Source organism: Monodon monoceros, unplaced genomic scaffold (assembly GCF_005190385.1).
Source record: "Monodon monoceros isolate NGI ecotype Baffin Bay Population unplaced genomic scaffold, NGI_Narwhal_1 Super_Scaffold_3, whole genome shotgun sequence".
Classification (NCBI taxonomy): Eukaryota; Metazoa; Chordata; class Mammalia; order Artiodactyla; family Monodontidae; genus Monodon; species Monodon monoceros.
The window spans coordinates 11,175,043-11,197,240 of NW_021703780.1; the positions used below are offsets into that span (position 1 = coordinate 11,175,043).

Below are 22,198 nucleotides of genomic sequence, written 5' to 3' on the forward strand. Positions count from 1 at the left end.
TGGGTAGCTGTGGGTGGTGACCCCTGGGGCTTGATGGAATGTGATGCATCAGAGGGGGCCTAACCTGTGGGGGGCGGCAGAGGGCTACATATTGGGCCTTTGGACCACGGGAGGTTGCAGTGAGGGGCACTGGGCCTTCCCCACAGCCTGCCTTCCCTCCTCCCCCAATTTCTGAATGAAGGAAAGGATTAACACTTGATGGCTAACATCATAAGCAGGAAAAGCAATGAAACAACAACACTTTAATGAGTAGCAGTATATGTGGTGGCATGGACCCTTGTGTCTGGAGCCAAAGCACTTACAAATCCCAGTTCTACTATTCAACAGTCTTTCCATCTTGGGCAGTTACTTGACCTCCTTGGGTCTCAGTTTCCCCACTGAGGGGAAAGTGGGGATAACCCTATATGTTTTATCGAGTGGTGGGGAAGATTTCAGTTGGTTAATACATGTGAAGTTCTTAGAGGTGTCTGGTGCAAAGTGCCATATACATGTTAGGAAAATATAGCAGCCAGAGGTGAGGCCCTTCTCCAATTTTCTTGGACTCCATAGGGCCCTGAAGGCTGGTACAGCTTGCAGGAGCAAGAGAGGCCGCAAAGTGGGCTGGATTTCCAGCCAAACTGAGGGAAGTGGTTGAGGTCTGAGCTGGGAAAACAAATGTTACCATAACATTCTATGCAACCAAGTTCTCAGACCGCTTGCCTTTAGGATTACTGGCGCAGCCAGAAGCAATTCTGTTCTGAGAAAATTAGTGCTGGTGGTAACGCTAAATCAAGGACAAAGAAAGATGAATGATTTTACGGGCAATCAGACATGTGGAGCCACGTGGGTCACAGAGTCCTCGAGGACCTGAAACTGTTCCTTTCAGACAAGGGGTCAGGATCTCAGCACCGGCACTCAGCTTTGGTGGGCTGGCCTGGGAGCCCCGCTGACCATCATTGGAAATAGCGTCTCAGAGGAAGCCCACCTATAATTCCAAGTGCTCTGTCGCAAAGTTGTGCGATCAGCTGCAGGCTCAAGGAGGAAAGCAGCTCGTCGTTCACAACACATCTGGGAAGCTCACAAAGACGAAATAAGATCCTGTCCCCTCCCCCGGGCCGGTCGGCCCCCAAAGAAAGACATGCAAAAGAACAATCTTGTTCGACGATGAACAGGCTCAAGGAATGGCCCCCCCAAGGCTCGGGAACCCGGCCAGGTGTGGGTCTCCGGCAGGGGCCGCGCAAGCCCGGCCACGTGGGTCGAGCCGCTCCGCCCCCGGCCTCGTCGTCCCGCCCCCGGCCTCGTCGTCCAGTCCCCGCGCCAGAGCCGCCGCCGCCGCCTACGCTGCCGCCGCCGCTCGGGCCTGCTGCAGGTGCGTCTGCGCTGGGGCCAGGCCGGCATCTGCGCGGCCTTCCTGGGCTCCAGCCTGGGGTCCGGCAGAGCACGCGTTCCCGCGGGGCCGAGCTCAGCGGCTAGGTGTGGACCGGGGTCTCACCGGGCCGGACGCGGAGGCGGGGCCAGCCGGCCAGCGGCGCGCCTGCGCGGCTCAAACGCACCCGCCGATTCCGGGGTCCAAGATGGTGGCGGAGGGGAGGAGGAGCGCGAGGGGGAGGAGAGTGCGCCCAACTTCTGCGGGTGGACCCGGGAGGCAGCCCCGGCCGCAGCCGCACGTGCGGAGGCCCGAGGCCCTGTGTCTTCCCGGCACAGCGCGGAGGCAGCTGCGGCCCGAGAGACGAGGGAGGGGAGGAAACGAGGTCAGAAAGTCATGTGGCCAGGGCAGGTGGGCCTGGTAGGCCGCTGTGAAGGGAGAGACCCTGGGGGCCCCGGGCAGGACGTCCCCTTGGAGTAGAGTCACTCTGGGCACTGCAGCAGCCCGGGTGGCAGATGTGGGGTGGCCTAGGCCGGCTGGTGGGCCTGGGAGGAACGGCCAGATCCGCACGTAGCGTAAAGCTGCAGCCTTCGGGATTTGCTGAGCTGTGGGGCTGTGGGTGCGAGATGCTGAAGGAAAGGAGAAGTGGGCATCAAGGAGGATGGTGCCCTAAGGCTTTGTAGGAAGAAGTTTTGGGGAAAGTTCCGGAGTTCGGGCTTGGCTGTGTGAGGTGAGAGCGCCATCTTGAAGCCTTGGAGGGTTGGGAGATCCAGCGAGGTAGGAGAAAAACCAGGAGAGGATGGCGCCTGGAAGCCGGGAGGAGGAAGTGGTTTCGGAGAGGTGGTCAAGTAGGAGCCTTGGGTTTAGCAAGGCTGGTGACCTTGACAAGAGCAGGTGGTAGTAGGGGAGAGGGAGTGAGTCTGCCAGTGTGGATACCTGGGGGCTAGAGCAGTGCATTTATTTAGCTCATAGGTGTTCAAAAAGTATTTAGTGAACAACTGTGTAAGTTTTTGCAGTTCCTTTGCAATGTACTTACTGTGTATTTTATTTTTTAATAAATTTATTTATTTTTGGCTGCGACGGGTCTTCATTGCTGCCACGTGGGCTTTCTCTAGTTGCGGTATGCGGACTTCTCACTGCGGTGGCTTCTCTTGTTGCAGAGCACGGGCTGTAGGCGCACGGGCTTCAGTAGTTGTGTCTCGCGGGCTCTAGAGCACAGGCTCAGTAGTTGTGGCGCGCGGGCTCAGTTGCTCCGCGGCATGTGGGAACTTCCCGGACCAGGGCTCAAACCCGTGTCCCCTGCATTGGCAGGCGGATTCTTATTCACTGCGCCACCAGGGAAGCCCATTATCATGTATTTTAAATTAATGTTCTGTAAATTTTTTTTTCTCGAATTCCTAATATAACCTTACATTTATTGTATTTTTCAGAACTGGTGGGGTGCCCCCTTTCTCAACAGGGAACCTGAGACATTTTTCTTTTTTTCTAATTGGGTAGGTGAGTTTCCAGTTTCACAAGAAAGCCTGGTTAAGTAGGTACTGCCATTCACCCAGAGTACTATCAGTGTTTGGGAACCTATCCTGCACCCAGAAAGTTCCCAATGACTGTGATGAATGAATTTTTCTCTCCTGAGGCCTTTCTTCCCACCTGAATGTAAAATCAAGGCAGGATAATTGGTGGCTTCACCCAGGGCATTTTTCACCCCTGAGGGCTTTTGGACCAGATAACCTGAGTTCTTCCTCCTCTGACTCAGCACAGTGGGGACCTTCTACCCTACCACCGCACCACCCAGGTATTTGCTTTTGCACTTGAATCGGGTTGTGAGCTTGCAGAAGCTAGAACCACTGCCCACCCTGATCCCTCAGAAACGCAGATAAATGTTGGCACAGAGGATGCTTCCGATGAATACTTTGAGGTAGCATCTTGAGAATAGACTTATGTTCTGAGTATTTACAATCATGGAGATAAACTTCAGGTGGCACTGTTCTGAAACGTGTAAAAGTTTTGTTCTTAAGCTCTCCTTTGTTTTCACATTTACTGAGAGACTTGGAGAACATCTTGTAAGTTAATGGAAAATTTAGCAAAACACTTCCTACATTCATTTAAAAAAAAAACCATGTGATGACTAATAAAACAGGCAGTAGACCTGTTTAGTTTTTGTAACCCACAAGACCAAAATTATCTCACTGATGCATTACTTCGGATAGACATGAAAAACTTAGACTCCACTAATAAATTAGTATGATAAAAGATTTGAAATAAAAAGAATACACATATTTAAAAGTATTTTAATTGTATACAATTCATGAGTATGTTTATATGCATATATATGTTTATATATATAAGATATATGTGTATGTCAATAGACATTGTAATTCACGTAAGTTGAGAACTAAAGCTGTCTTCCCCCAAAGTACTTGCTCATTGCATTTCCTAGACAAACAATCTAGATACTAGTGGTTTTTGGAAATATTGAAACATGAGCAAGGAAAACTTCTTTCCATTTTATTATTTTGAGTTCAGTATTATGGTGAAAGTAATTATTATTACTCAATAATGAGAACATTTGAATAGAAAAACTTAGATGAAAAGTTAGTAACATTTTACCCAGATAATACAAGTCTTAATTTTGTCAATTCTAATTAAAAACTCCTTCTTAATAACCTCAAATTTTTGACAACTCTTTATAATTAGCAACAAATTCAGTAAAGTTCAGAGTAGAAGGAAGATTTGCCTTCATTTCACAGCTATCCAGCAGAAGACCCACCATTTAGACGCTCATGCAGAAGAGCTGTACATATAGCAGTATAGTCAATTGCTTTATGTTGATGCCTTTGTTGATTGGATTTTAAATCCTTAACTCCTTTTAGATGCTTAATGACTTTAAAAATCCTACCTTCATGTCTAAGAAAAAATATGACAGTTTACTCAAGAGTTGGTCTAGAATTCTTTGAAAATAAGTGGGAATGTTATCTAACATTTAAAAACTTAACAGAGGAAGAAAATAATTTTCTGGATCAAATTGATGTCTCCAGATTTAAATATTAGAAAGCAACAGTGCAATCAAACATCTTTGAGAGAAATAACGGAACATATTAAGCACAAAATACATAAGTAACTTCATGCAACATAGAAGGAGCTTTTAGTAAAGTGAAGCAGTTTTGGGAACATTAATCTTGACAGTGTTCATCAAGATGGGCAAGTTTAACATTTATCATCTATGACAACATCTTAAAGCCTCAGCTGGATCTGAGAAAAACCCCTTTTCTTGATAATTATTGAAGCTGAGTGATGGGAACATACATACGAGTTAGTAATGCTATTCTATTTTTGTATATGTTTAAATTTTTCCAGAGTTAAAAAAATAAAGCATAAACTAGATAGTTACACCGTTGTTGAGGTGTTCAAGTAGTTAGCTTTTCCAAATCAATTGAAGTTTGTCAGAAGCTTACACCCGTGCTGGTGGAAAATCCTGCCAAGTTGTTTTCCTCATGCTTCCTTTAAATAAAGCACTGGGGGGCTTTTCAGGATAGTCGGGCATCCCCATTGTTGCAGTCTGCAGGCTGCCCACCAGAGTGGCCCTCCTTGGCCACTGGGCATCTGAGCCTGTCCACCTTCTCCCCCTGGCAGCCTGTCAGCCAGGGGCCTTTTTTGGCACTATCTTTGCTTCTGACCTCATGACTGCAAAGGGTCTTGTCCCCTGAGGTTGTTCTGGAAACCAACACTACACTATTTTTCTCTAACCTACTCTCTTTTTCAGAATTCCAAGCTACTTGTCCAGTCTTTTTGATTAAAGCAGAGACAGGTTACAGTGAAAATTTGTTGACATTTTGTTTGCTTGAAAGTTTGCTGGCTTCTTGTTGTTTTTAAGTGAGGTTTATTGAAATGCAACTTATATACTGTAAAATTCACCCTTTTGTTACACAGTCTATGGGTTTTGTAAAAACACCACAAAATAAAGACATAGAATTTTCCCTGGTTCTACCTGCCTTCCCCTTCCCTCAGTCCCTGGATACCATGGAGGTGATTTCTGTACCTATAGTTTTGCCCTTTCAGAATATCATATAAATGGTCTCAAACAGTAGGCAGCCTTTTAGGTCTGGCTTCCTTCACTAAGCATAATGCTTTCCTTTATTCAAAAGAAAGCAACTTTATTTTTATTTTATTTTATTTTTTTGCTGTAGGCGGGCCTCTCTCTGTTGTGGCCTCTCCCGTTGCGGAGCACAGGCTCCGGACGCGCAGGCCCAGCGGCCATGGCTCACGGGCCCAGCTGCTCCGCAGCATGTGGGATCTTCCTGGACCGGGGCACGAACCCGTGTCCCCTGCATTGGCAGGCGGACTCTCAACCACTGCGCTACCAGGGAAGCCCAGCAACTTTATTTTTGAAATAATTTTAGGTTAATAGAAATGTTGCAGACATAGTATACCGAGTTCCCATATACCATTTACCCTGTTTCCCCTAAGGTTAACATCTTACCTTACTCAGTTTAGTACAATGATCTAAACTAGGACGTTTACATTGATATAGTACCATTAACTAATTGGCTGACTTCATATGTTGCCCCTAATGTCCCTTTTCATGTCTCGAATCCAGTCCAGGATCCCACAGTGCATTTAGTTGTCATGCCTCCTTAGTCTGCAAACTGGGACATGTCCCCAGTCTTTATCCTTCATGACCTTGATAGCTTTGTTGAAGAGTACTGGCCACTTTTGCCATAGAATGCTTGCTCCGTTGGGGTCTGTCTGATGTTCTCTTACAGTTAAACTGAGCTAATGCATTTTGGGGAAAAATACCACCCAAGTGACGTTTTGCTCTTCTCATGGCATCATATTATAGATGAAGATGAAGTAGTGTGAAGGAGGTAGATGAAGTCAGTATGTCTTAGAACTGGTGATGTTAACTTTGGTTACTTGGTTAAGGTCGTATCTGCCAGGCATCTCCACTGTCGTATTACTGTTGTGTAGTACTTTGAAAATGCATCCGTGTTGCACGTATTACCAGTTTTTTCTTTTTATTGCTGAATAAGATTTCATTGTACAGATGAATCACAATTTGTTTACCCTTTGAAGAGTTGATAGACATTTGGTTTGCTTCCAGATTTAGACCTGGCGCTATCTGCTAGGCCTGTTGGACATCAGTAATTTCACAGAGCACCAACATCAGGCAAGGCTACCCTGTGATCACGATGAATCGGACAAAAATAAGACAACTCCATAATTAGGTCTGAACCCAGACATAAATAAGAACTTTGTCTAAACCACTAAAATGGCAAAACACCCTCCTATCCTGGCTAATAGGAGGGCTGCTGCCTCTTGACCGATCCCAGCTCAAGCCTCACTTCACTCCTTCCTCCTAGATCACACTCACTGAATTATCCAATTAAAGTATACTTTTTCCTGACAGCATCCAATCCAGATCAAAGCCTCCTTCCTGACCCTCCCCAGCTTTACCCAACACAAGCCCAAATCCTGTAATAAATCCTTCCCAGCACATCACCAGGACGCCTGCAGTTCCTCACCGTGAGCAGCTCCGTCCATGCACTTGCTCAGCTGCAGGTGTCTTCTAGACTTTTGCTGGAGAGCACTGACAATGCAAACAATATATAAACACACCTGTTGAAAATCCTCACTTCCACTCTTGTCGCCATACATCCTACTTCTCACCCCAATTCTTGTTACTAATTTCTTGGGAATTCTTCCATTTTTTTTTTTTAAACACAAATGCAAGTAAGTACTATGGTATAACTTGTATCCCCCTGCCTTCCTCTTACAAGGCACTATTCACACCTGACTTTTGTCCCCTATTCTGGAAATCTCTATCAGATTAGAGGGGACAGCTCATTCTGTTTTTTATTTTTAACATGTGAAATCTGAACATTGGAAAGATTTATGGAATGAAATAATCTGATTTGGCACGAACAGAGTTTTGAGGCTCATCTTCCAGACATTTATTTTTAACCTCTCTGAATACCCTCTGCTCTACTGATATCAACACTCACTTCTGAAGCCAGCGAGCTGTCTGCTTATAAATACTGAGTCAACCAGCAAATCACATTTAATTAGACTTTGTTCATTTGGGTCGTTGTTGTTGTTTAACTGTTACTTGGGGCGCGATTCAGTCGTGTTAAGTACATTCACATTGTTGTGCGTCCATTCCCCGGAACTCTTTTTATCTTGCAAAACTGAAACCCATTATTTTTATTTTTAAACCATTTTATAGCTTACATGCAGTAAAATTAACCCTTTTTTAGGGCAGAGTCCTATGGGTTGTGACAGCACAATCACGTAACCACCACCACAATCAAGATGTAGGACAATTCTGTCACTCCCCCATATCCCTTGTGCCCTTTTGTGTATTCACTCCTCCCTGGTCCGGCAGCCACTAATATGTTTTCTGTCCCCATAGTTTTATCTAGTCCAGAATATCGTATACATAGAGTCATACGTGCATTCTTTTTTTGTAGCAGCCATGTTGCATACTGTGAATGTGTCATTGTTTATTGAACTCATCCCCTGCAGATGGACATGTAGGTTGTTTCTAGTCTCTTGCTGTTCATCACAGTAGTCTAAAGAAGAGCCCTGTAGATATGTCGTTTCGGATGTGTGCAAGTCTCACTGTTGTAAAAATACCCAGACTTGGGAGTGCTAAGTCAAAGGGAAAATGCATTTGTTTTTGATAGGTTGTCCTCCAAAGGGATTGGAAAGTTTTGGGAAATGTGTTATTTTTCTATTTTTCCTGTATATACAGACCTTTAATCCTGAGTTCTGCCAACAATGTGATCTGCTAGATAGAAGTCAGCTATGTCAGTTACCCTTTTGATGTCATGGATCTGAATATTACCTTTCTCCGTGTCTGTTTTTCTTTTATATAACTCCTCGGATAGGTAAAGATTTACTAAATGTGCTTGAAGACTCACAAGTTTCTTTGAGACGATGTCATCTTAACCCTATTTGTTGTCATAGCGCATTATCTTCCCTGCCTAGTTCAGTTCTCAGAATTTACATTCTCATAGAAGCTATATTTTGATGCAAAGTTGAGAAGCCAGTGGTTTTCATACCTTTTTTTTTTTTTTTTTGCCGTACGCGGGCCTCTCACTGTTGTGGCCTCTCCCGTTGCGGAGCACAGGCTCCAGACGCGCAGGCTCAGCGGCCATGGCTCACGGGCCCAGCCGCTCCGCGGCATGTGGGATCTTCCCGGACCGGGGCACGAACCCGTGTCCCCTGCATTGGCAGGCGGACTCTCAACCACTGCGCCACCAGGGAAGCCCTTCATACCTTTTTGAAAGCATCGGAAGCTGTGTTTCAAATGAGTTCTCCCATCTGACCCCTTCCCAAGTCTCTGAGGCTGTGGTCCTCAAACTCGCACGCTCATCAGGATCACCCGGAGACAGAGCTGGGCCCCGCTGGCCCCGCTGCCAAAGCTCCTGATTCAGTGGATCTGGGCTGGAGCCCATGACTTTGCATTTCTAACAAGATCTCAGGGGATGCTGCTGATGCTGGTCTGGGGACCATACTTTGTAAACCACTATTCTGGGCACCTAGGAGCGCTTGAGAACACACAATGAAAACAGCTGGTTTAGAGGATGAACACCCTGAAAATTGCTACAGAAGATTTTTGTTAAGGGCATTCTTTTGCATATATGTGTATGTGTGTATGTATATATTTGCAGAAATACCAGTATTTTCTGATTGTTTCTCTTTGTTTTGTGATTTTTCTAAAGCCCATCTCCATAATTAGTGCGACGCAGAGAACCTGATGCCACCTCTCCGGATTGTCCCAAGCCGTTTACTTTCCCATCTGTATTGTGGATTGAAGCCTCCAGCCTCTATACAAACCAAGATTTGCCTAACAATGGCTCGTCCAAGCTCAAGTAGGTCTTGGCAGCCTGCCATCTCATCTCCAGTGGAATTTGAAATACCTGAAAGTTCCTGCCCTGTGAGGGGGAATGTCTGTATTGAAGTGGGTACGGGGCAGGATGGTGGAGAAAGTCGCTCTGTCCTGTTGTCCTTAGGGAAGCCCTTTCTAGGACAGGGTCAGAATTATCTCTCAGTAGCCAAGTTAAGTCCATTTAAGACATTCTGTTGCTTCTTCAGAATGTTTGCATTTAAGCTTTTCACACATGATTTGTATTTTAAACCCCTCACCTCTCGACAGGGCAAGAAAGCTAGTGATCATGCTATGGGTACTATGGGGTTAAATTTTCTACTAGACAGAAATGATTTGTATCTCTACCTGACAAAAACCTGCAAGTCAACTCTGACCTACGAATCTATTCATCAGTAGGATGACAGAGTTTACATTTGAGGTAGAAAAGACCTTTAGGGTAAAGTTCTATGGGTGAACTTTAGGTCCGTAAGGATGTTTGTAGGTTTTGAATCCAGGAGTCATGTAAATAGTTCCTAGAAAAGTACTGATGTATTTTCTTATTAAGCATCTTGTTCTTTCAGGAGATTAGATCAGATTACAACCTCTAGCCCACCCAGACTGGGTTTCTTTTTCTGAATTCTTCCTGGTTGGACAGCTTTCGTGGGCCCTGTTTTTCACACTGGTCTGTCTCTGAAAGGGGTGCGAATTCAGGCAGAGCGCTAGTGCGGTTGGCAGGCCGCCGGGCTGGTTACACCCAGGGGCACAGTGTGCCTAGACCGTCTTCATCCCTTTGAGCTTGTGCTGCTGAAAGCATGGTCCCAGAGCTCCAGGACCGAGCGGGAGAGGGGGCCGGAGCCTCTGCATCTTCTGTTTCTGAGGCTCTGCTTTTATTCTTTGTTTATTCTTGCCAGTCGTCAGGGAGGAAGGGAAGGGGAGGAGAGATTTGGAGCCTCTTTTGAGATTCTCTGTCCTGGGCTAGCCGTAGAGGCAGCTCTGAGCTTACAAGGGGGAGGAGGTCCCCGCCCTGCCTGGAGGAGCCATCAAGTATGAGAAACTGGTAAGATACACGTCACCAGCTTGGGGTGCGCAATGACGTCGCCTTCCCTTTAACGTTCACTTTGTTGTCTGTGAGCCCCCATCCCACTGTCTTCCTTCCCTTCCTCCTTCGCCTGTTCCATGTCTCAGGGGTGCTGTATCAGTCCGAGGGTTGATTAGCCTCGGTTGCCATTCCTCCCGAGGGAGACCAGAGAGCCTGCTCCATCCGCCAAGGAACCTGCTTCCACTGCAGGTTGAGCGCAGGTTGGCCACTCCTGGAAGATACCTGTGCTCGGCAGACCCTGCCCTCGTGGCTCAGGCCAGCCGCAGGCCACGCTGGTCCACACTCGCTTCTCCGGGTAGGGGCACTGGAGGAAGTCTCTTCCCCCGCAGCTTATGCTCGGCTCTGCTGCACTGCTTAGGCCTGGCCTGCGGGGCTGTGGCGTTTCCTCACCCCAGGCACGAGGGCCGCAGAGCCGCGGCGCCTGGGAGAGAGGGCGTTGCTCTCGGCCTCATCTCTGCCGCCCGGAGAAACAACAGCAGTTCCAAGCCTGGCGATGGATGACATTTCGTTTCAGGACCAAAGTCCACCTTTGGCGGTGATGCTCATCGCGTGCTTGGTGCAGCACCTGGGCACTGTGAGCCCTCACGGCAGGAGGGCTGCTGCCCCTGTTGGTCTGAGGTCAGGCGGGAGGATGCCCGGAGGTGCAGGGTTAGGCCTTGGATCCTGGAGTGCAAGCCACAGGCTGTGACCACGACTCCCTGCTGTCGTGTTATTCTCTGTGTTCAGTTCCCTTCCGTTACCCCAAGTCTCTGGGGACGTCTTGTTGTAAAGACCAGCTCTTACTCGAGCTGTAAAGGAGAAGCTCATGGGTCCAGATTGGGACAGAGCATTTATTCACAGAGGAGGGGCCCTCACCTTCACCCCGGTGGTGATGCCAAGCGAAGCTGGGATTAGCAAGATCCTCAAAGGGAAGTGAATTTGGAAAGGAAGGGAATGCTTTGGGGTCCAGCGGGCCTGAGGTCAGTCCTCACACACACACAAGCTTGTTTTTACTTTTAAGAAGGAAGGTGCATCCCCGTCCATTAGCGTTTTTTTTTAATTTTTTAAATTATTTATTTATTTATTTGTTTTGCAGTACGCGGGCCTCTCACTGCTGTGGCCTCTCCCGCTGCGGAGCACAGGCTCTGGACACGCAGGCTCAGCGGCCATGGCTCACGGGCCCAGCCGCTCCGCGGCATGTGGGATCTTCCCGGACCAGGGCACAAACCCGTGTCCCCTGCATCGGCAGGCGGACTCTCAACCAGTGCGCCACCAGGGAAGCCCCCATTAGCGTTTTTTAATCCTCATAGTAGCCACCCTTTACGGAAGGCACTATTGTGCACGTGAAATAGCCAAGGAAACCCAGGATAGCAGAGGGTCAGTCATTCACATAAGATCTCGCTTGCGGGAGATGGGGTGGGATGCAGGGCCAGTGCTGTGCGCCCCAAGCCCCTATCTCTTTCTTAAGACGTTGAACACGCACACATCAGGTGCCTGGGGGCGTCTTCATGGTACGAGAATGATTTTCATTTGCTCATCTTAAAGTATAATTTCACGCAAGGTCAAGTTTCAAAATACAGGCAGTTGATTTGGGATGTAAATGTCCAAATGGTACACTGAATTGACCAAGATTTGATTCCCTCTTTAGGTATGGCTGACTTCCGGAAGTGTTTTGCAAAAGCCAAGCACATAGTCATCATTTCAGGGGCTGGCGTCAGTGCTGAGAGTGGGGTGCCGACTTTCAGAGGAGCGGGAGGTTATTGGAGAAGATGGAAAGCTCAGGTTAGTCATGTCTCCACAACAGCGAGAGGCTCTTCTGCATGAAGCCGTAATAGTGTTTGACTCGGAACCTCTACCTACTCCTGACACCCAGAGGGAAAAGTTTTGAAATTTACCATGACCCTTTTGTCGTGTTTGTTTTGGCATCGACACACGGTCCGTATGATTAAGATCTCAGATTTAAGCAAAGCAGCCTCTTTCCTTTCTTTCTAGGCATGTAGGCATGTATTGACTGCACTTATTCAGATAACAATTGGGTTTCTTCCAGTAACTAAAGTGGAACCAGAAAACTTTGGTTAGCATAATTCATTACTTTTCTATCGATGTTGAAATTAAGAATTACACATCTTTAAAAAGTTTCTCTGAACTTTTCATGTGAAAAACAGTGTTGAATTGTTAAAGGCTTAGGCCTTGATGCTCAAAACTTTACATGAAGGTCATTAGGATGTAAGTTCTCTGGGGGCATGCAGTTTTTTTAATTCAGTTTTTATTGAGGTATAATACATTGGGAAAAACCCAAACTTGTTGGCCAACCCCATACATGCAATAAACTTCGCCAATATAAGTGTACAGTTCAGTGAGTTTTAATAAATGTACACAGTGGTGCAGCCACCACCAGGATCACCGTGTGGAACATTTCTGTGCCCCAGAATATTCCCTCAAGGCCCCTGTAGGCAGTCTCCTCCCCTCCTCCTGGCCCAGGAAATCCCTAGTTTTGGAGGGCAGGGAAATGTGCCTGTTTTCTTCATCGCTCTGTCCCCAGCTCCCAGAACTCTGGCACATGTAGACGCTTAGTAGATTTCTGTTGGTCGAAAGAAGGCAATCATGAGTAATTACTTCAATGCATGACTTCCAGATTTCATAGGTAGTTTCTTACCGAGGGAAGGGTTAATGAATGTGCCCTTCCTTCCCCGATTAAATGTCTCAGGCTGGCACACGTTTAGGATGTCTTGTCACCTCTCTGCTGCCCTCCGGGCGAGTCTGGGGATCATCACCTTAAAGGTGAGGGAGGGGAGAAAGGAGAGCAGAGGGCCCTTAGGGTTCCACAAGAAGGAGCAGCTGCGGAGGGCAGTCCCTGGGTCTGAGAAGCAGGGCGGGGTGGGGGTGGACGGGGGTGCTCAGCGGGCATCAGGAGGGGCTTCCAGAGGGGTGGTCGGTGCTGTCAAAGCAGCTCAGGGTCTGTGGGGACCCAAAGAAGTCAGTCGACTGTTTGACTCCACCTCATGCGCTGCCTGTGACCGCTTCGGGCCACCGGAGGTCTAAGTGGGGACAGGAAGGAGGGAGGTACAGGGTTGATGGCACAGACGATCCACTCCCCCGATGCAGGCTGACTTTACCACCAGGTCGAAGGGTGACCTTTATAGTAAAATACAATGCATAATCCCAACCCCGCCTCAATCCATTTATGGAACATTTCAGTCATTGCCAAGGGTTCCCCTCCCCCGAGCTTCCAGCCCCAGACAGCTACGGACCACACTGCTCTTCCACCGTCGATGAGAGTTGCCTCTCCTAGAAGAGGAATCGCACTTTAAAAAATAGGTATTTTGTATATATCCTGTTACTATAATGTATATACTATTTTTTATATGTGTAGTTGTGTGTGTGTGTGTGTGTGTGTGTGTGTGTATGTACCTATCATTATAGTTATAAAAACCGAGTTTTTCAACTATGGCCATTATACCTCAGTTGGGCATTTTGCATTTTACTTTTCTTCCTGGATAAATGAGCTTGGCATCCTGTAATGTGGAGCTCCATGGAAAACTGGATTCCAGACTAAATTACCTTCCCTCCTGTTACTCGACTTCACAGTTGTAACTTACTCGAGTGGAAGATGAGACAGGTTGCAGTCTCCCTGCGTCATCACTGGGGAAGTTAAACCGATTTCTCCAAGGTCCCTCCCTCGTGAGCCCCAGGCCCCGCCCTGCGGCTGCCACGCCACATGTACCTACACGGATGTGTCCCTGAGGGCACCTCCCAAAGCGGCCTGCCTCTCTGCTTAGAACAAAGGAGGCCTGGGAGTGTCCCGCTGGCTGCAGCAGCCCTACCGCCCAGCTTCTGGAGCATCAGAGCTGCTTTCCCTCCCTGACCCCTGCCTCCTTTCTGCCCCCCAGGACCTGGCCACCCCTCAGGCCTTTGCCCGAAACCCATCCCAGGTGTGGGAGTTCTACCACTACCGGCGGGAGGTGGTGCAGAGCAAGGAGCCCAACGCCGGTCATCTGGCCATCGCTGAGTGTGAGGCCCGGCTGGGCAGGCAGGGCCGACGGGTCACGGTCATCACGCAGAACATCGACGAGCTGCACCGCAAGGCTGGCACCAAGAACCTTCTGGAAATCCATGGTGAGGGACCCTCAGTCTTCCGTGGGAGGGGGGAACCAGACCTGAAAACACAGGTGCTGCCATGTCCCAGCTGGGCCCACTGCATCTTAACAAGACCCCAGGTGTCTGGAATGTGGACCACCCTACCTGGAGAAGCCCCACCCACTCTGCTGTGTGCTCTCCCCTCCCTGGGTGTCCTGTTGAGGGGCCTTATGTTCCCAGACAGCCCCCCAAGCTGGGCTGAGGGAAGCAGGAGGCTTGGGCCCTTGAACCGCTGTGGCTCCAGCAGGATCCAGCTCCGGAGAGGGCTGGCATCCCCGGGGGAACTATTTACTCTCCCTGTGTCCCTGATCGGCAGTGTCCGCTGAGGCTGTGCTTCTGCTCAGCCCTCGAGCCTTTAGGGAGCTTCCAGCTCAGTGACCTTCGCTGCAGTGAGCCCACCAGGTCTGTGACACCGCGGAGCTGGTCGTGGGTCCCTCTGGCTTCCCTTCTCTGCGCTTAATGACACCCTCCTCTTTCCTCTTCTTAATGCTCTCCCCTTTTTGCTCTCACCGAAAATCTAATCAGTTCATTCATACAAGAGCATAAATGGGCATGCAGGAATTTCTTCCCAAGGGCATTTAATAGTCTACAAAAGTTCAATCCCAAGAAACGCATTTCAAATTGTGGGATTTCCAGAAGCAGTGACCCAGTGGGGCTCCAGGCTCCCTCTAGTTTAGCTGTCTCCTCAGAAAATAAGTCTCTGGATGGCCTTGCTTGGATCACATACCTCCCTTTTGACCAAACACTGCTGCTAGAAGGATAGGCTGCTACGATGGGACCAGTCTGGAACTCGTGCCCAAGCTTGTATCTGGGCATGTGACTGACAGCTCCGTCAGCTTGGCATGGGATAGAGGAGAGGTGGCTCCCCAAAGAAGGAGTCCTGGCCAGAATGGAACAGTGTGTGTCCACCGCAGTGTGACGTGCTCAACACTGGGCATGGGGTGACTATTTAGTGAACTGAGATCACCTTTTATTGGTTAAGCTCAATAAGTCGTTGCTAGTTTTAACAGTTATTTTCTTCGTTTGTTAGTTGATTATTTATTGAGCTGCTTTTGTAGAAAAGATTCAAGCTTTATTAAGTCAAAATTAAGATTCTGTAAAGCACGTCCCAAGCTATTGAGCCTTTATCAGTCATACACTTAGTAAATCCTGCCCTTAGGGTTAGATTGGCTTCTTCTGCCCAACTGACTACTTCAGTTCCACCCGAACATCAGGGCAATCAGAGAGCTCCTTAGTCACGCAGTGAGTTATTTCATCCGCCTCTCTCTCCTACAGGTTATGCAGTCCAGGGGGGCAGATGTTCTGGCTTGTTCAGTAGTACTGCATGCCTTTATTATGTTCCCTGTGATGCCTGGGGTAGGCCCATTTGTTAAAATGATGTATAAAAACAAAATTATTTCGTACCCTTTTAGACGTGGAGACAATTGCGCCTGACTATACTAAATTCCAGTCTTGTTTAACTTTTGTTTTTCAGGTAGCTTATTTAAAACTCGATGTACCTCTTGTGGAGTTGTGGCTGAGAATTACAAGAGTCCAATTTGTCCAGCTTTATCAGGAAAAGGGTAATTATACTGCACTACAGAATAGACGTGTGTCGTTTTGTCTAAGTTGAATATAAATGTGAAGAAATCGAACATTCATCTAAGATGCCCATGGATATTTATGCGAAATAAAACTGGGTACAGTACAGCTATATGATAAAAGAAGTATTTTGCTCACAATTTACAATGTTAAGTGAAAACAACGGAATCTAACTTTATACAGTATGATCCCAACTTTGTATTTAAACACATACACACATACACACACACACACACACAAACACACCATGTTGATGTATCTTTATATAGATAAAAGTCCAGAAGAAAATACAACAAAAAGGAGTGGTAAGATTATGGACAATTTTGATTTCTTCTTTATATATATCTTTCTGAATTTTCCAACATTTCTATGATGAACATTTACTATTATTATAATTAGGGCAAGAAATTAAGAGTAGACTCAGAATATTGAGAAAAATTCTACCTGGCTATTTTAAATCAGTATAAATTATCCATGTAACTTATGAACATAATGTCATTGCAGATTATTCCAACTAGGATGACATATACCATGCAAATCATGAAACTCTCCTTAGCACAACAGGTACTCCACCCGCTTCCCACATACAAATTCCCTCTCCTGAGGTAGAACCAGTGGTAATCAACTGTTTGGTGTCCATCCTCCTAGTACCCTTCTAAGTCAGTGTGTATTCATTAGGAGTTTTGTACCATATACTGCCAGGCAAAGAGACAGTTTCATTGGGTTATCTTATTTCATTGTTCTTCGATTACACCAGTGACGTTCTTTCTTTTCTGATACTATTTACTTCAGGGCTCCAGAACCTGAAACTCAAGATGCCAGAATCCCAGTGGAGAAACTTCCCCGGTGGGTAAAAATCTTTGATCTGTATTTGGTGTTCCAGATTGCAAAAAAAAAGAAAATTAGGAGTCAAAATCCAAGTTCATTTGGTGAGATGCCTCTTAAATGTGCAAATGCTGAAACCAGCCCTGATCTATGAGGCCAAGGGCGAAAGGACAAAAGATGAACCAAGCCAGGCTTAAGAGAAGTGCTTCTGTCCCGTCCCTTTCTCCTGTGTGTTATGGCGGGATCATTTCAGGTCTGAAAGTTTCAGCAGCTGTTATGTGGTAGACACTTACCAGTGTATACGAAGCGTAGAGGCTGGCGTCCCGGGACTAACTGGTCCATAAGCCTCGGCTGCTACCCTCTCTGTCCTCCTCCTAATCTTCAGAGTTATCAATCCAGGGTCACGGAGGCAGAAAGAGGTCTTGCAAAGGTGAAGTTGTAGGGCCAAATAGAATTTTGGTAGAGTAACAACAACAAAAAACTTGTATGTCAGTTTTTCAAAACTAGACATTAAAATAGCGCTTCCAAAAGTGTTTCTTAGAGCACTAGATCCATGTGAAGTTATAGGCATTACTTGGAAAAAAGATGTCATGTGCTCAAATAAATACGGAAGCACAGATTGAACGAAGTTAAAGTATGTTTCCTTTACTGCAGGACTAATCAGAGCACTGAATACGTGAAAGTACACTGTTACTCTCTAAAGAGCGATTATGTTAGTATTTCCCTGGTTGACTTCACCTTTTTTATTTTTCTTAATAAGGGTTTCCATTACTAAATTCAAAGTTTTGCTCTAAAAGAATGTTTTCATTACTAAATTTTGAAGCTTTGATCTAAAAGAATCTTGATTAGGAGATTAATATGATGAAAATGGTGTTTGGGGGAGATTATTTTAGAAGGTAAATTATAAGATGACCTGGGATAGTAGCGAGTGAAAGATGAGAGATTTTTAGGAATTGACGCTGGAGAACTTGGCTAGAGACGGGGCAAGAGAGAGGTGAATCTGAGAGAAGAAAGGAGGAGGTCACTGATGAAATTAGCAAGCAGTTGACGTGTTAGAGGCAAACCTCAGCCCAGTACATTCCTCCTGGGCCTGGCTGACCGTGAGCACGACCGTGCCCATGACCGTGGGGAAGCGGCTGGGGAAGAGACAGCTGTTTAGAAGGAGAAGAGCGAGCCTGGCTGAAACGCCTCCACCAGCACGTCAACCCAGTGCATCCAGACAGAATAGAAACTTCATAAGGGCAGGTAGAACTACACCTTCAGGACAAGCTCATGTGGGCTGGAGGGAAGGGATGGGGGATAGGAAGGCTCAGAGTGACCTACCTGGACAGACTGGCCCTGGTGCAGCTCCTGGCTATCCCCGATCCACTTGGGCAGACCTTCCTGAGAGCAGGTCTTGGGGTTGGCTTAAGGATGACACTCTTCCAGGTGTGAAGAGGCAGCATGCGGGGGCCTGCTGCGACCTCACGTGGTGTGGTTTGGAGAAAACCTGGACCCTGCCATCCTGGAGGAGGCTGGCAGGGAGCTGGCCCTCTGTGACTTGTGTCTCGTGGTAGGTCATGCCCGTCCCTGATCCTCGGGATGCTCTGAAACACCAGGCGGGGGGGTGGGGGGGGGGGGGGGGGTTGCTTCCTCCCTCCCTCCCCCTCTTTTCCTTCCTCCCTCTTCCCCTCCTTCTCCCTCTCTCCCGCTCCGCCCTCCCTTCCTTCCTTTTCTTAAGGGTGTGTTGAGAGTCGGGGGGTGCCCTACAGAAAAACTAAGAAATGGTGAATAAGATACGATCTCAAAATATGAAACTATGGAAGACCATGTCTGGGGCTTCTCAAAGCCTTCCCCCCCAGAAGAGAAATAATGAAAAGAGCATGTTATTGGTTCTGATTTTGAAAGTAACACATGCTCGTTATTAAATTTGAGAAAATACAAAAAAGTATAAAATTATAAAGAAGAAATTAGAGATCACCAATAATTCCACAATCCAAAAATAGTCACTGTTAGCATTTTGGTGTGATCTCTTCTAGACCAGAGGGGAGCAAACTATGATGTACATTGTCTTGTGAACAAAGTTGTATTGGAGCATAGCCATACCCTTTCTTCTATGTATTGCCTATGGCTGCTGTCACACTATAATAGCAGAGTTGAGTATTTGTGACAGAGACTGCATGGCCTGCAAAGCCTAAAAAATTTCCTATCTGGCCCTTTACACAGAGTTTACCCACCCTGGTCTAGACCTTTGCTTATGCAGATGTAGACATATTCAAATTCAAAAGTGGGTTCATACTGTATGTTCTGCTTGGAAGCTGCTTTATTCACATAGCAGTTCACTTAGCCTATTTCATGTCCGTACGTCCAAATCCACATCATCTTTTAACAGGCTGCGTGGTGTTCCTTTGTATGGATGTAAAAGGACATAGTTAACCAGTCCTCCACTGTTGGACACTTAGGCTGTTTCAGATTTTGATATTTTAAAACAATGCTATGATGAATGTCCTTACATGTAACTCTTAGCAGGCTTTTCAAGTTATTTCCTGAGGGCAGATTTCCTGGAAGTGGAATTAATGGGACAAAGAGCATGCACATTTCAAATTCTCCTAACACATCTCTAAAAGCAGAAGCGGCCTCTCACGGGTGCGTGTTCATTCAGCCGGTATTTCTTGAGTGCGTCCCACTGTTGAATCTAGTATCAATGTGCTTGATAGACGGTTAAGCAAGGAAAGCTGGCTTGTAAAACTTGGTCTGGTCTCCCTGCTCTTGTAAAGAATGTTTATAAATATATATTCATAGAGAAAAACCTGAAAGAATATACATCAAAATGTGAACAGTGATAATCTTGGTAGAAGTAGGATTATGAATGACATGTATGTGTTTTCTCTTTGTATTTTCTAACTTAAAAGGAACATGGATTATTTGCATCTCTTCAAAGAGCAGAAGCAAAACTAAAACTAACCCCCTTTGGGTGACGATCGAGTCATTTCTTTGCCATTCTCTCCGTGTGTGCAGCTCTTGTCTTCGTATAGCGTGTCCTTCCCGAATTCTAGGGGTCAGCCAGAGGGGCGCCTCCTGCCTCCCTGTTTGTCCCTCAGACGCTCTCCACTTATCCCATACAGCTTAGCTGTCCTCACACCCGCCACCACAAACTGGCCCAGGTTTCTGGTAGGTTTTCTGAAAAGCTGTTTCCTCTCCACGGTGTGGTCATTTGTCCGTTTCCGTTTGTTTGCTCTGTAGGTGGGAACTTCCTCGGTGGTCTACCCCGCTGCCATGTTTGCCCCCGAGGTGTCTGCCCGGGGGGTACCGGTGGCCGAATTTAACATAGAAGCCACCCCTGCAGCGAACAGATTCAGGTACCGGGATCACCAAGGTGGGAATGCACGCTGTTGAGCAGGTTTGGACGTGCTTATCCAAGCAGATTTTACTACTATTCTAATTGAAAAACACGGAGTTTGTGTTTTCTTATTTGGCCTATAGTTGCTTTGATGGAAGAAAACAAAGTATTAAACCTAGATGAAGGTAGCTGTGTCTTTTTACGGGAAGTTTGCCATAGGGCTTTTGTTTTTCACATTTTGGAAGTTCTTCCTTGATTCTTCAGACTTTACTTTTATTCGTATTTTTAAGCTAGATTTAGTAATGGCATTTAGAGGTAGGTCAGCCGAAGACTTAGCACGTAAGCCCAGGAGATACCCATGCGGAACTGCATCACCCACTCTTCTCACCGTGGGGCTCCCTGGGCAAATTCCTCTTTGGTCTTACTGTCAAGAATATTTGTACTTGTGGCCATATTGTGATACTGATCCTGTTTCCCAAATTTGTGTGCAAAGTGTAGATTATCACAGTATTCATTTGTAGTCCCATTCTAGGTTCCATTTTATGTCTTCAGCTTTGTTTTGCTTTTTTTCACCCCTGCTTTTCTCTCTTCATTTTTAATGTATTTTATATATTCTTGTCAGTCTGTTTAATTCCTTTCCAGAATAAGGTAGACTGTAAACTAATAAATAAATATGAATAAATAAAAGAAAACTTCACTGGAGCTTCTTGTCACTACTTTAGTCAGTGGTTTTTACCTCAGGTTTTAAAAATCTGATGACCCAGGAGATTCTGGTGTAATTGGTGTGAGGTGTAGCCTGACCCCCATGACTTTTATAAGCTTTCTAGGTGATTCTAATGTGCAGCCAGGATGAGAACCAATGCTCTTTTTCATTGGGATAAAATCGTGTCACAGACAGTGTGGAAACACTCAGATATAATCCTCTTCAGGTGAGTGAGCTGACTTTTTTCCTAGACTTCTCCAGGTCTTTTTAGTCAGCTACAGCCTATGTGCTTAGACTATAGTTCTTCATTTGTGTATAAGAGGTGGGAACTAGGAAGGTGCCTTTTAAATTTATTTATTTATTTTATTTATTTTTGGCTGTGTTGGGTCTTCGTTGTTGCAGGCAGTCTTTCTCTAATTGTGTCGACGGGCTTCTCATTGCGGTGGCCTCTCCCGTTGCGGAGCACAGGCTCCAGGCACACAGGCTTCAGCAGCTGTGGCACGCGGGCTCAGCAGTTGTGGCTCACGGGCTCCAGAGCGCGGGCTCAGCAGCCGTGGCACACGGCCTAGCCACTCCGCAGCACGTGGGATCCTCCCGGACCAGGGCTCGAACCCGTGTCCGCTGAAATGGCAGGTGGACTCCCAACCACTGCGCCACCAGGGAAGCCCCAGGAAGGCACCTTTTAAAACATTGCCTTCTGTGTGAAACTTATACTCTGAAAATGACAGAATGCTGCTGGAAGAAATACAGAAGACCTAAGTATGTGGAAGGACACAGCTGAAGAGAGTCCAGAAAATAAACCTCATGTTTATAGTTAATTGATTTTTGAAAAGGGTATGAAAACAAATCACAAAGGGAAAGAAGAATCTTTTTAACAAATGGTGCTGGAACAGCTGGATAGCCACCTGCAAAAGAATGAAATTGGACCCCTTAATTACACCGTAAACAAAAGTGGATCACAGACCTAAATGTAAGAGCTAAAACTATAAATTTCTTAAAATATAGGAGTAAATCTTTGTGACCTTAAGTTAGTCAGAGCCTCCTCGATATGACATCAAAAGCACAAGTAGCATAAGAAAAATGGATAAATTGAACTTCATCAAAGTTAAAGCTTCTGTGCTTCAATGGACACCACCACTAAAATGAAAAAGACAATCCACAGAGTGGGAGAAAATATTGGCGAGTCTAATATTTTAAAGGAACTGGCATCCAGAATATATAAAGAACTCTCACAACTCAATAATGAAAAGACGAATAACCCAATTAAAAAGTGGGCCAAAGATTTGAATAGACACTTCTCCAGATATATATATACATGGTCAATAGGCACATTGAAAAGATGC

The 22,198-nt window shown here is 46.4% G+C and overlaps 1 protein-coding gene across 11 annotated transcripts in view; it reads left to right on the forward strand.

Annotated features, from left to right (window-relative positions):
- The first annotated feature begins 1,279 nt into the window (after positions 1-1,279).
- Positions 1,280-22,198, forward strand: part of SIRT5 (sirtuin 5) — a 30,789-nt gene continuing 9,870 nt past the window's right edge. For 2 of the 11 annotated variants that reach the window (XR_003796802.1, XM_029244056.1), the window contains exons 1-8: positions 1,280-1,348; positions 9,067-9,216; positions 11,939-12,072; positions 14,181-14,406; positions 15,902-15,989; positions 16,801-16,854; positions 18,262-18,385; positions 20,056-20,188. Coding sequence is in view for 6 of the 11 variants with exons in the window: in XM_029244056.1 (XP_029099889.1) it covers positions 9,102-9,216; positions 11,939-12,072; positions 14,181-14,406; positions 15,902-15,989; positions 16,801-16,854; positions 18,262-18,385; positions 20,056-20,188 (874 nt within the window). In the remaining 5 variants the exon portion in view is untranslated. The other 9 variants (XR_003796805.1, XR_003796804.1, XR_003796806.1 and 6 more) reach the window with 9 other exon arrangements.